This window comes from Dermacentor andersoni, chromosome 3 (genome assembly GCF_023375885.2).
Source record: "Dermacentor andersoni chromosome 3, qqDerAnde1_hic_scaffold, whole genome shotgun sequence".
Classification (NCBI taxonomy): Eukaryota; Metazoa; Arthropoda; class Arachnida; order Ixodida; family Ixodidae; genus Dermacentor; species Dermacentor andersoni.
This window is the reverse complement of record NC_092816.1, coordinates 60,486,461-60,500,758: the sequence shown is the minus strand read 5'-3', so window position 1 is coordinate 60,500,758 and position 14,298 is coordinate 60,486,461. Positions and strand designations below refer to the sequence as shown.

The 14,298-nt window shown below is 45.3% G+C and overlaps 1 protein-coding gene across 6 annotated transcripts in view; it reads right to left on the bottom strand.

Annotated features, from left to right (window-relative positions):
• Pitslre (cyclin dependent kinase 11B pitslre) overlaps positions 1-14,298 on the bottom strand; it is a 60,523-nt gene that overhangs the window by 6,287 nt on the left and 39,938 nt on the right. For 4 of the 6 annotated variants that reach the window (XM_050194973.2, XM_050194998.2, XM_050194982.2 and 1 more), the window contains 6 exons: positions 13,344-13,496; positions 11,607-11,816; positions 10,918-11,039; positions 10,529-10,756; positions 4,635-4,742; positions 2,156-2,272 (listed from right to left, as the gene is read on the bottom strand). In XM_050194973.2, the coding sequence (XP_050050930.1) occupies positions 2,156-2,272; positions 4,635-4,742; positions 10,529-10,756; positions 10,918-11,039; positions 11,607-11,816; positions 13,344-13,496 (938 nt within the window). The remainder of the gene's footprint in view (positions 1-2,155; positions 2,273-4,634; positions 4,743-10,528; positions 10,757-10,917; positions 11,040-11,606; positions 11,817-13,343; positions 13,497-14,298) is intronic. The other 2 variants (XM_050194990.3, XM_050195021.3) reach the window with 1 other exon arrangement.

Here is a 14,298-nt window from a genome sequence, read left to right as displayed (position 1 = left end):
AATCAGCATGTTAAAGAGTCAGAAACTCCTTTTTAGAAATTTATTCACGATGGAAGAAGTCTCGGATGTCCTAGGTTTTCTTAGCCAGGTTGACTAGCAACTAATTTTGGAAGTTGTAAGCAAACTTCACAACACCGGCTTCGAGAGAACGTCGGACAGCACTGAGCGTGAGCCTCACGATTGGCGAGGCGTGGGAGGAAGTGACAGCGCCAGACTGTTTTCACTCCGCACAATGTGCACAGTTGCCGCTGTGTTATCGGCTGCCTTCTGCTGACATCCTCCCGCGCTGCGACTGTGCAAATGGTCTGCCTGCCGATCCACCTTCGTGTGTTCGGCGCGGCCTTCTTGCCACTTTGCTGCCGGCAGTCAGGGCCGTTGCGGCTTGCTCATTCGCTGGACCGTTTTCACTCCATACTGTGTGTGCGTGTACCGCTGTACTATCGGCTGCCTTCTGCCGGCTTCTCCCCGCACTGCGAACATGGAAACAGTTCGCATGCTGACTCGCCTCAACGCAGCCTCCTCGCCACTTTGCTGCCGGCAGTGAGTGAGTGAGTGAGTGAGTATGTGAGTGAGAATGAGTGAGCCGCGGCTCACTCATTCGCTGGACCATTTCCACTCTGTACTGTGCGTGCAATTGCAGCTGCGTTATCGGCATCCTTTTGCCAGCCTTTCCCCGCACTATGAACACGGAAACAGTCTGCATGCTGACCCGCCTCAGCATGCTTGGCGCAGCCTCCTCACCACTTTGCTGCCGTCAGCCGCGGCTGTCGCGGCTCACTCATTTGCTGGACCGTTTCCACTCCGTACTGTTCGCATAGTTGCAGCTGTGTTATTGGTAGCCTTTTGCCGGCCTTTCCCCGCACTACGAACACGGATGCGGTCCGCCTGCCGACCTGTTTCCACATGCTCAGCATAGCTTCCTTGCCGCTTTGCTGCTGGCAGTCGCGGATCACTCATTCACTGGACCGTTTCCACTACGTACTGTGCACGCAGTTGCAGCTGTATTATCGGTGGCCTTTTGCCGACCTTTCTCCGTACTACAAATATGGAAATGGTCCACCTGCCTACCTGCCTCTGCATGCTTGGAGCATCCTCCTCACCCCTTTGCTACCGGCCGTCATGGCCTTCTCAATCGTATCATCTGAACCGGGGCGAAGGGCCATTCGGGACATCCAAAATGTGGCTCATAGCATACAGCGCACTTCGGCTGGGGAATTGTACAAATTCATATCTCTCCGAAATTCGTACCAGCCGTGATTGTATCACCGAGGCTGCGCTGTCATAAAAAATGAGCCTCAATAACGCACTTATCTAATTCATTAAAACCAAGCATACAAGAAAGCACAAGCCTGTAATAAGAGTTTCGCTTGCTCTGTTTCAAGATGCGGGCTGCATGCTGACTATTAAATTTTATGTTTTTGACGAGTCCAACAGTGTGCAGCGGCAAAATTCTGTTACAATACAACGAATACATATAAACATGCAAAACAATTTGCAAAACTTAAGGAAAAGCTCAGCTAGACTAAGAAGAGAAATAAGCTTCTGTAAAATTGTGAACCTGTGCAAGCACGCACACGAGCCAGCAGCGTAGTTTCAGCCAGATTACGGCTTTAAAAGGATGTTCGCTTCATGCTAGCACAATGGTGACGTGTAAATAGCCACGTAATTCATAGACGCTCTTCCACAGTTAAGTTTCGGTTTTCTGAGCAAAACTGCCTGGTAGTCTTATGCTGCAAAGATTAGCAATGTCAGTTTTTTTGCACATCGTGTACTGGTCATGACCTCCTCGGATGATGGGCTTCAAGTCTCGCATTAGGATCGATTGTTTCAGTCTCAAGTGCCTTGGTACAATGATAGGAATGCCGCTGCCCATAGATGCCTACATGTCTGATGCCAAGTCGTGTGAAATGAGAACATGTGGAAGTGATCGTATCCCCGAACTGATTGAGTGAAAATACTGCTGCTGACGTATTGAGCTTCTGTGAGAAAGTTTGCTGTGTGAGATTTTGCTTATCTTCTAACTCTGCTTATCTTGACATATTTTTTTTAACAAGTTTACAAAGGGGCTTTACTACTTGAAAATGACTGATGCGCCCTTTCACAAGTCACTGTAGCACTATGTTTCAGTGGTAGTACTACCCACACAGGCACGTACCTTGAAGATTCTATTCAGCTGGTCAATGTCCGACTTTCCAGGGAACAGCGGCTTCATTGTGAGAAGCTCGCCAAATATGCAACCCACGGACCACATGTCGATGGGCGTCGAATACTCCTGCAACGTAAGTGCATTTGTTCTTGCAATCTGCTCTAACATAGCAGAAAGCACTAATACAAAACAAGATTTTTCCTTCTGGAAGCACGTCAAGATCTCATCTATGAGAAAATGTAGAAGGAAACAGAATCCACAGCACACTAATGTGAAGAACAGAACACAGAGAACTCTAAAATCCAATTGTAATGTAAGTTTGGACCAAATATAAAAAGGCTAGTTGCAGAGAGTGCAGATACAGATTCACCTTTGTGGAAAATTTTATGTTTAACATATGAGTGGATGCAGCATGAAAACCTAGCAAAAATAGACACTGCTGATACCGAAACTAAACTGCATTCCTAGGTGTACAGGCATGACAGTGCGATCAGCACGCATAAAGTTCTGGGCATGATCTCCGAGACTGGGTGCCACACTGGAAAACACAAGCTAGAGGCTGTGTTCTGGAATTTGTCATATCTCGTGACCACTGGGTACTAACATCACAAAAAATGACATCACTGGTTAAAAGGCTGTTATCTGAAAAAAATCAGGCAATAACCAGCCCTGTAGCTTTGCCAAAATTGCTTCCATAATACATATACTACTCATTCATAATGAATTTACCCAAAGTGAAATTTCGCTGTACAGTCGAATCCACTTATAACAACATTTAAGTGCATTCAAGTCCATTGTTATAACCAATAACTGTTATAACGGGGTTGCATGAAAAAATCAAAATAGGAGATGGCAGAGCCGATGTGAGAAAACTATAATGGCAGGGAGGCCAGCGCCCCTTCCCACCACCTTCCTCCATCCGGCTGCTAATTGTGTTCACTCATTTAATTGCTTCCTGGGCGCTCTGATCATGTGTAACAAGCTGGGCTGTCGGTGTTAAAGAACGGCACTGCTATTACAACTGCAAAGAGGGGTCTCGGGTGGCAAGTGATATGCGAGCACCGCCGAGGCATTGCTTCGGAGGCCCCAATAAAGATTGCAAGAAGGCTGACTACCGCAGTAGCCTGTCAGCTTGAGAAATCTAGAAGAAACACGCAGGCGGGATCGCCATAAGCATCTCGCCACGTACTTCTCACAGGCTTGCATGGGAAAACCCTATGACCGTCAGCCTTGCATACTTTACGTGAAGCTTGCTGACATCCTTCTCCAAGGCATCCAATGCTCCACGTAGTGCAGCAGAAGGTTCCTCGCGAGAACGAAGCCCCGGAGGGACTGAATTATCTACAGACTCTCCTGTGAGGACAACGTTGAGGTAGCCTGCCCTACCGCATCATCGCTGCCATTGACCGTTGCTATCTGATGCAAGCACGTTCACGACGATCGCCTCATTGGTTAGAAGCACTTACTTTCCAAATCTATAGACGTGCGCTTTCTTTTCGCCGGCAACATCGTGCATTGCCGATGATCAGTGGGCGGGTCAGCCATCTTCCATTCCGGCGGCAAATCAAACGAGGCTCAGAAACCGTATGGCCAGGAATGATTTGTATGCAAACAACAAACACGAACGTGAGTGATTAAGCTGTTTGCAGAACTGTGCTGAATGAGGAACCAGTGAACAACATACGAGTAATCTGCAAGCAGCGCAGTTGGCGCGGTCCATTCGTGTTTCAGGTGGTGGGGCGGAGTGGAGCTATGGCCGCAGCCCATTCATGTTCGGAGGGGCGGAAGGGCAATGGGAGAGAGGCACGCAGAGATGGCTGCAAAATGAGTGCGCGGCGGCTGTTGGAGTAGCGGCCCAGCGTGCAGCGGCTCAATTTCTCATTTTCTTTTTTTCACTACCTTTTGGCTTGGACACCCAGCAGCCGACTTTATCATTATAACCGATAATGCGGCATCGGGGCATTGTAGTAAGCAGGTTATTTCATCATGAAAAACATACAAAGGTTGACAGTGCAGCAGCTTCTCATTGTTATAACAAATATATTGTTAAAACAGGTATTCTTGTGAGTGGGTTCGACTATATGTGGCCTTTAAGGACGTCCAACGCTTTGACAAATCATTTTAAAGAAAGGTCGTTTTTGATAGCTTGAAAACAAGACACTGTCTTCAATAATGAGCAAACTTTCCTTTACAGCGCAGAAATATGAAAGGTGCAAACACACAAGAAAAAGACAGAAAAAGAATCATTAAACAAGCCACCTCCAATCATCCCAAAGGTGTTGAGAGAACTGATTGGCTTGACTTTTTGAATGCACATACATTGTGGCCAAATATCTAAACAAAACCTGCCAACCTCAGGCAAGAATAGGATTTAACACTGCATTGAGCAGTTTGTGAAATTTAACAGCTGCTGAGGCCTTTATAGGCCACTGTGAACTCTGCATAAGAATGCAATACTACACTGAATCACGTAGGAACGGTAACCAACCTTGACCCCAAGAAGCAGTTCTGGAGCACGGTACCACATGGTGACTACAATGGGAGTGTAGTGCTTCAGGGGTGACCCATATTCTCGAGCTAGACCAAAGTCACCAACCTGTAACAGCAAAAAAAAAAATATTCTCTGTGACACGGGTGCTTCTAACCTATAAAACAAAGCTACAAATTTAGTATAAAAACTGTCAACGACGTTGTAAACATTATAAGAAGGCCCGCAGAAACACGAATTCTGAAATCTTAATAGCTGTGCGTCAATGCTTTTCCTTGGCTATGCGATCCATTTACACTTATGCGATTAAAATTTCTGAGCGTGTGGGGTTACGGTGCAGTAAGGATTCAGGATTCGTGCCCTTACTTCCCTTTGCTGTTCATCACATTGGCCATGCAGTGGAGACAAAATATTTCATGCAGAAGATTTGTGAATTTATCCTTGTGCTGAAGCACAGAGTAGTTCCATCTCACCTTCCTAGAAAAAACACAAGGTGTGCTTCCAAGGGGCCACAAACCTTGCCAGTCCCTGCACAATTCTCAATGCATTCACAAAGCAACAAGTGCAGGCAACTTCATATTTTGCAAAATGTCAAAGGTCCAAACGTGTACCTTATTGCCTTCATTCAATTGCACTGAGGATTCACCTCAATTTGAAGAGAGAAAGAAGGAAATTGGTCTAAAAGAAACAGGTCAACCTAGAAGCAGTAAGGGTAAAAGCAGACGAATTCGGGCTGGTACTTGTAAACAAATATGCAGCCTTAGAATAGAGAGATGAAGATGACATAGAGGCAATGAACGAAACTGTAGCTAGGCTGGCTTCAGAGGCAGCCATTAAAGGGAAGCTGAAACGGTTTTCAATTTCTATGAATTGCTGGGATAGGGAAGAACAGACCTGATAATTTACGGTTCCGAAATTTTTTTTTCGTTTTGTTAATATAACGGGCGGAAATCGCTTTCTAAATCACCCGCGCGGACACGCCCCCATCGCTTCCCGGAGCGCCGGGTGAGGACGTTGGCAGAGGAGAGAACCGGCGAGAGTGACGTCATGGGCGGAGACCGAGCCAACCGAGCTGCGGACCGGCGTGCTGACATGTGCTGGCATGCCTCTTTGCGTCCTGCGCTTTACTGAACGACGCTACGAGAGATCTGCCGCCGCCGCCGCCGCTCACGTTTGTTTTGCGATTTTGGTAAACTGTTCTTTCCTTCTGTGCTGCGTGAATGCCTACAGCCAAGGGCGCCCAACATACCCTCGTTCTGTGCAGCATTCGGCTGCGCGAACACAGGCGGGCGAGACGATGTGGTGTTTCACAAATTCCCGAAGGAAAAGAAGCTTGCAGCGCAGTGGGTACGTGCGGTGAGGAGAGATAAGTTCGTGCCGACGAAATCAACTGCGCTGTGCTCGGACCATTTCCGCGACAGTGACTATCATCGGAGCTTGACAACGATGCGGGCAATCGGTATTCCAATTAAATCGGCGCGACTGAAGCCCGAACAACTTCAAGTACACAGCTTGGCAGAATTCGACGGTTCTTCTTTCCCAACTTTTTCCATACTAGCCAGACAAACTAGCGGTATGCTGCATACCTCAACTGCCTGTAAAAAAAAATTGCTTTTGCATCACTCTTTTTCCATTGGCCATATCATTTTCACACCTGTGTGTAAACTTCTTGCCTTGTCCAGCCGGTTCGACTCCTTTCTGGGCAAGTGCCACTTCCAGTACTGCCCTGCTGAGGCACACAGTCCTGAATTGTCTTGAACTTGTTACGCACTGCGTGCGCTTCTGTTTTTTCCTAATCTCTTGCACCTCCTGGCAGCACAAGCAGTTCTCTTCATCTTCCATCAATACGCAGCACATGCAGGTGCACCTAGTTTAATGAAAGCGTGATTAGGCCCACATTGATGCACTGGAGAAATACGAACATTTGCAGCCATTAACGTCTGGTAACACAGTTTTAGCGTAGCCGGATAGCCTTACGACAAATGCGAAAACGCGTTGTTGCTAGCGTTGCTATACTCCGTTTCATACATCAGGTGCAACGCTGTGGAGGCTTGAGATACTTCTTGCAGTGGCTGCGTTCGCACTTAGAAAACGTTCGGTGTTTCTTGACCCGATTTTTCAGAAAGCTTTCCATATATAAGCTCAGTTCAGAATGAAAAAAAAAGAATTTACCCATAGAAACCATCCGTGTACTTATACGACTGCTAACACGTTCTTTAAAAAAAAAATTCTTTTCGGTATTTTTTAATTGCAGCCCGTCGCGGCAGCTTCACGTGCATGCTCGCGCGAGCGAACGCCGCTGGCACGCTGCGAAGCATAGACGGAAACGCGCGCAGTAATAAATTTTGGTGACCGGACTTCGAGCGTAGCTTCCACAGCGATGCACCTGAGGTATCAAATGGAGTGTAGGCTTGCCTAGTGACATTCGACGTTTGGTTCAGTTATCGTGTTTACCACACGGGCGGTGCTAAAATTGCCTAATATCTTTATGTCAACACTAGCATGGAGCACGCATACCGATTCTTGATCGAGCCACACTCGCAAAGTCGTCGAACCATAGTATGAATATTGCACATATAATACCTCTGGTCATCTCTGGATGTGTATGATAAGCAACTTCCATGACTGTACCTCACAGCACTGCATGTGCGCGCTTTGAAACGCGGCACTTATGTTCGCGATCGTGTATCAACGCTGAAAAAACCACGGGACTTTAGACAAGCAGCGGCGAGGTGCTTGACATCGCGGAATCGCACCCGTGTAAATCTAATGAGAAGTTAGTGCTTCGGCATTCTTCCAGCAGCATGTTCCCAGTGACCCATTAGCGCATTTTTTCTCCCGTCATTGCAACGTGCAGCTACATGAAAAAAAAAGAAAACATACGTGCCAGCTAAGATTTCGAGCGCGCGAGAAGGTGCACACATCGCTCTCGCTGTTGGCACACTCAATATCGTCGTTGACTCTGTTGCCGCCATCGTTTTCTGTATCGGCTGTGGGTTCAAACATGTACGGGGACAATACAAGCTATCGGAGACAGCGAGAACGTTCCATCTTGCAACTCAGCTATGAAGCCAGAACAGCAGAACCGCGTGCCACCAGAGAGAAAGGAATGGTGCTACGCTCCGAAACGGAGACATGCGGCGGCGCCGGCCGGCGACTACCGCCAACGACGTCACAGCGGCCCCGACCAATCACGGGCAACAGCGGCGTTCGCGCGATGCCCTGAGGCGCTGGTTCGCGTTTTCTTGGAAAAACAGCCGCTTGCGTTTGTTTCCGCCCTTTTTGAACCAGATATTCGTGTTCAGGGGACTCAAAACTGTAGAATGCCGCAGAGAACTCATTTTTTTCGAAAAGTGTTTCAGCTTCCCTTTAAAGTGGGAGGCAAGGCTCCAAGGCAAACAGTAGGCAAGCTCTCCCAAGTAACAAAGGACCTAATAAAGAAATGACAAAGAATGAGAGTGGCGAACTTAAGAGATAAGATAGAACTCGGGGAACTGTCAAAACTGATCAAGAAGACAAAAATGAGTGATATTCGAAACTATAATGTGAGAAAGACTGAAGAAGCTGTAAAAAATGGACGCAGGCTGAAATCAGTGAGAAAGAAATTTGGCATAGGACAAACCAAGATGTATGCACTGAAAGATAAGCAGGGTAATATCATCAGTAATCTCAAAGACATAGTAAAAGCAGCAGAAAAATACTATACAGACCTGCACAGTACCCAGAGGAGTCAGGATACCTAAATTGGAAACAGTAATGAACAGGGTACAGAAACTAGCAATGAGGTCAGAAGGGCCTTGCAAGGCATGAAACGGGGAAAAGCGGCAGGAGAGGATGTAATAACAGTCGATTTAATCAAAAATAGAGGAGACATAATGCTAGGAAAACTGGCGGCTCTCTATACCAAGTGTATATCGACTGCAAAAGTCCCACAAAACTGGAAGAATGCAAACATTATACTAATCCACAAAAAGGGAGACGTTAAAGAATGGAAAAATTATAGGCCCATTAGCTTACTCCCAGTATTTTATAAAATATTTACCAAAATAACCTCCAAGAGAATAAGGGCAACACTGGACTTTAGTCAACCAAGGGAACAAGCTGGCTTCCAGGAAGGGATACAGCACTCTACAATGGACCACATCCATGTTATTAATCAGGTTAACGAGAAATCTGCAGAATACAATAAGCCTCTGCATATGGCTTTCATACATTACGAAAAAGCGTTTGATTCAGTAGAGATACCAGCAGTCATATAGGCAATATGTAATCAAGGAAAACAGAATGCTTACGTAAATACCTTGGAAAATATCTGCAGAGGTTCCACAGCTACCTTAATTCTACACAAGAAAAGCAGGAGGATACTTATAAAGAAAGGGGTCAGACAAGGAGACACAATCTCTCCAGTCATATTCACTGCGTGCTTGGAAGAAGTATTCAAGCTATTAAACTGGGAAGGCTTAGGAGTAAGGATTGATGGTGAATAGCTCAGCAACCTTCCATTTGCCGATGACATTGTTCTATTCAGCAACACTGTGGACGAGATTGAAGATTAATATGCAGGAGACAAAGATAATGATAAATAACCGGGCAAGGGAACAAGAGTTCAAGATCGCAATTCAGCCTCTAGAGTCTGTGAAAAAGTATGTTTACCCTTGTCAACTGATCACAGGGAACCCTGACCACGAGAAGGAAATTCAGAAAAGAATAGAAATGGGTTGGATCGCATACGGCAGACATCGTGAGCTGCTGACTGGGAGCTTACCGTTATCATAGAAAAGGAAGGTATACAATCAGTGCATTTTACCGGTGCTGACATACGGCGCAGATACTTGGAGGCTGACAAAGAAACTTGAGAACAAGTTAAGGACCGCGCAAAGAGCGATGGAACGAAGATTGCTAGGCATAACGTTAAGAGACAGAAAGAGAGCGGTTTGGATCAGAGAGCAAACGAGTATAGCCGATATTCTAACTGATATTAAATGCAAAATTTGAGCGCCGTTCTATGTGTTTTCATTTCGCGGTATATTGGCTGGCGCCGACAATATGTCTTTAAGAAAAAAAAATGGAGCTGGGCAGGTCATGTAAAGCGCCGGTTAGATAACCGTTGGACCATCAGGGCTACAGAATGGGTTTCAAAAGAAGGGAAACGCAGTCGAGGACAGCAGAAGACTAGGTGGGGTGATGAAATTTGGAAATTCGCGGGCACTAGTTGGAATTGGTTGGTGCAGGACAGGGGTAATTGGAGATCACAGGGAGAGGCTTTCGTCCTGCAGTGGACATAGAACAGGATGATGATGATGACCTTCTTAAACTAGGGTAAGAGTTTGGTCATTCACAGGAGTAACAGACACATGGTGCTTCTGGTCCGTCCAGGTAAAATGCTAACACCTGTACCAATTTTCAACTTTGCTTTCCAATGTTCATTTCACTGCGGTTATCGGCATTTAGCGTACAACCCGCACACAGTATGCAGCATCAAAATGGTACTTTTTTTCTTCTAAGTTTAGCTATTTCACATTTGGCGCAACAGGGAACATGCAACAAACTAATTTTTTTTTTAATTATGGGGTTTTACGTGCCAAAACTACTTTAATTATGGGGTTTTACGTAGTAGAGGACTCTGGAAATTTCGACCACCTGGGGTTCTTTAACGTGCACCTAAATCTAAGCACGCGGGTGTTTTCGCATTTCGCCCCCATAGAAATGCGGCCGCCGTGGCCGGAATTCGATCCCACGACCTCGTGCTCAGCAGCCCAACACCATAGCCACTGAGCAACCACGGCGGGTTGCAACAAACTACATCGCATGGACCAAGTACAGCAGCTATCACAGTGAAAGCTAGAGAAAGCCTGGTTTATAGCAGTGCACTCAGCCATGAGCTGTTAGCCAACCTTTAGGATGCCCTTGTGACTGAGCAGGAGGTTGGAGGTCTTGAGGTCCCGATGAAGGATCCAGTTGTCATGAAGGTGGGCCACTGCCTTGAGCAGCTGAAGCATCAGTGTCTTCACCTCGCCCACTAGGAATGGCTGCTTCATAACTTCCATCAGGCTCTTTAGGTCATGCTCCACGTAGTCCATCACAATGTAGATCTTGTCCATGTTGCTGCCCACGACTATCTCCTGCAGTGAGTGCAAAAAAGTGCAAACGACTTCAGACATCACAGCAAAGCGCTCTGTCCGCAGAAGTTCTAGCGTAGTTAATGACAGAATGACATATAGCATCGGAGGCTTGTGGCAGAGCAAGCAAGGGTTAGGAAATGGTGAAACAAAATCACACTCACTCGAACGGTGACAATATTCGGATGCTGCGCTTTGAGGAGGGTGTTGATCTCTCGGAGGGATGTTATTGGAAAGCCTTCTTTCTCTTTTTCCATCTTCAGTCGCTTCAGAGCCACAATCTCATCTGGTGAGCAAACAACAGTCAATCGTGTGGTTAATAATGAACCGTTTGAACCTTGCTCAGTTTACTACTTACAAAAAGGGGGTTCTTTCAATCATACTCAGTCCTACAATAGTGTTTCCATACAATCTTACTCTTCCAAAATGACTTTGTGCAGCAATCACTCAAATAATGATAATTTCAGGTGCTCCGATCCTTCTCGTGCGAAGCACAATATGAGTGTTCCAAGCACATAGGATGCAAGCAATTGGTGCACAGGCTCCTGAAAAGTGGCCATGACCAAGTGGCATAACACCTTCCTTCTCAATAGCACATGGTTTCGCTAATCAGTGGAGCCAAATAATTAAAAGCAGTAGTGGCTCATTTTGAATTCACTAAAACCGATGTAGAATGTTATATTAATGATCTCTCTGCACTTCTAGAATTTAGTTGCTGACGTCTGCCAGCACAAACCAGCTAAGGAAGTCCTCGAAGCTGTTTAAGCAGCCTGTTCCCTAGGATCCCTCCTCACGAACCAAAAAACGGCAAATAAACTTCGAACTGCAATTCAGTGTAGATCTCTGAGCTCACCTGTCTGCTTGTCTCTTGCTCTGTACACAACGCCGTATGTGCCTTCCTCGATGCGGTTGAGACAGTGGAACTCTTCAACACTACGACAGCCCTGAATGGCTGGCAAGTATGGGGGTAGCTGAGTGCCATCGTCGTCTTCGCTCAGTGGAGAGGCCTCACCAGTTGTATTGACATTCACTGTTTCTACTTTCGGTGTGGCTTCTTTCATTTCTATAATATGAAGGCAAGTGAAAACACATTATTTATCCATAACAACCAAGCAGACCCTGCGTTATGCAGGCAGTAACACAAGAAAGAAAGAAAGAAAGAAAAAAAGAAAGAAAAAAAGAAAGCACAGCCATTATTACAAACTATAATACTTTCTTTGTTTTCATATTGCCAGGTTTCAACTTGAGAACTATTTGTTTCATGGCGATGAACAATGTTCAATGAGTAACTTGGCCAATATTACTGTTGCACAACCTCCTTGCCATCTCTCATCACTTTGAAGCAGAGAAGCACTGCACTTGACTTAGGTAAATGGGAACATAAGTGCAGATGTTCGGTGCCATCCCGAGGAGCAAGCAGTGTTCACTGCAGAAAGTATGCCCCTAAGTATAACAAAATAAAAGGTGTGGTGCTTGTGAGGTGATCAGTGATGGTGCAAGTTCCTCTGTTCGCTAGGCAGATGTGTGAACAAGGGTCGGGCTTGTTCGAGTTGGCTGTTCATAGCAAACACAAGCGCAGAGCAGAAGATGAGGATACAGAAAGAAAGACACACACAGTACTATATGCATCATTCTTTCTGCATTCCTGTCTTCCGCACGGTGGTTATTTTGCAGATATGCACCTAGCAGAGCAGGGTACATAGGCAGGGTCAATGAAGAAAATAGTTTTACGAAAGCACAAGGCAAGCGACAGTGGCAACAGAAGCTTTATATTTTAGCATACTGCGGCACTGTACCTCCAGCTCAGCACACATGACTGAAAGTTAGGTAGATTTTGTGCAATACTGCAGAGTTCTGTGGGATAGACCAGCTACTTGCTAAGCATGACTTCATAAGTACCAACTAGTACTGCACAGATCTCAGGTTCTCGTTCAAGTTACTGAATATTGAACTGAGGGAAATGCTTAACATTGAAGGATTGTTTAATTTACTGGATATATCACTCTTGCCATTTTTACTTTACCACATATCCCCCAGACATCAACCTCTACTTAGCCATATTGCTGTTGATAGCTATAATTTGCCTGTTTGAGTTTCACTTGTCCATGACAATACATTAAGGCTGCCAGACAATCATGCAACAATGTGGATGCCATCAGCTGCATGCACAGAACATACCGTAAGAGAAAGGAAGTGGACCTGACAATGGTAATTTTCACGGCACAAGTAGTAGAGGCCAATGCGTAATATTCTGGGGAATGATGATGTAGTCACATTGGAACCAGCAACCAAGATTAAACAGGTTAGCTGTAAATTTGAATGCTAGAAATTGTACAGTTGAATTCGAGTGTTAGATAAACTATAATTCTAAATTTAAAATCGCACTGTCTACAATAAACTAAAACTAGCCTTACAACAAAGCATCTTGCCACCTACTACATTGCACCAACAGAGCAACGTGCAGGGAGGGAAATTTAGGTGTACATAAAACCTCTACGCATTATGAAAAGTGGTCAAAGTAGTTTACTGACAACTCCCGCACATCACAAACACCCTTTGTGAATACGTCTTTGTTGTCTTGTGCACTCACTTTCGAACTTATTCAGAAATTTTTCACACTTCTTCAGAAGCTTTTTGAGATGATCAGTATCAGTTCCTCTCTTACCCACATCTGTACCATCAACTTTTCCGTCTTCCGAATACTTTTCGTCATCCTCAGAGTCATCTTCACTGCTGCTGCTATCTGAAATGATAACATGTGGACAGCATTCATAAAGCACCATAAAAGTTTAAATGGTCACTCTTCATAATGAGTGGTCGCTGTACCAACTGTACAGATTTGCCACTATGAGAAAAAGCAAGCTTCAAACATTTACAGCTATAGCACAAGTAACACTAGCAACAATCATAATCAGGAGGGATAGAAGGTAGCTTTGTCATGGTTGATGGACCAGACTTGAGATGCATTTTATAAATTCAAGAGACCATAAATGCAAAGATTAGGTCTGACCATAAAGTGTTATGTGCTCCTAAATGGCTAAAGCGTCACTTCTACTAAGAATATGGCTTCTGTGAAAAACGTGTCAATGTGGGACTATATCCGGTACCACTGGTGTTAAAATACAAAACCAGCTTCCAATACCAAGCCTCACTAACAATTAGTAAATAGTAGCCAACCAACACTAATAAAATGAGAATTACACTGCTTTTTGAGTATGAAAACAGAGCTTGGTCAAATTCACCATTCACTGTCTTATGCCCTTCTCTTCAGCCAGCTGCGAATGCTATTTGAGAGAAAGCGGCACCTTCTCTGTGCTAACCTCTGAGGTGAGCTGTGCAGCACATGATATTTTCTGTGCACTGACAAGTGGATGATGCATCTCCACCTATTTTCTCGGGACGTCAACAAAAGACATGCTGTCTTGAATTGCAATTATCTTAAGGACCTTCACTTAGTGCAGAACAAATGCTGAAAGTTTTTGAGAACTGCAATCTACCACCCTAGATGGACTTGTAATTTGCCTTTAGTGTCCCTTTAAAGTAGT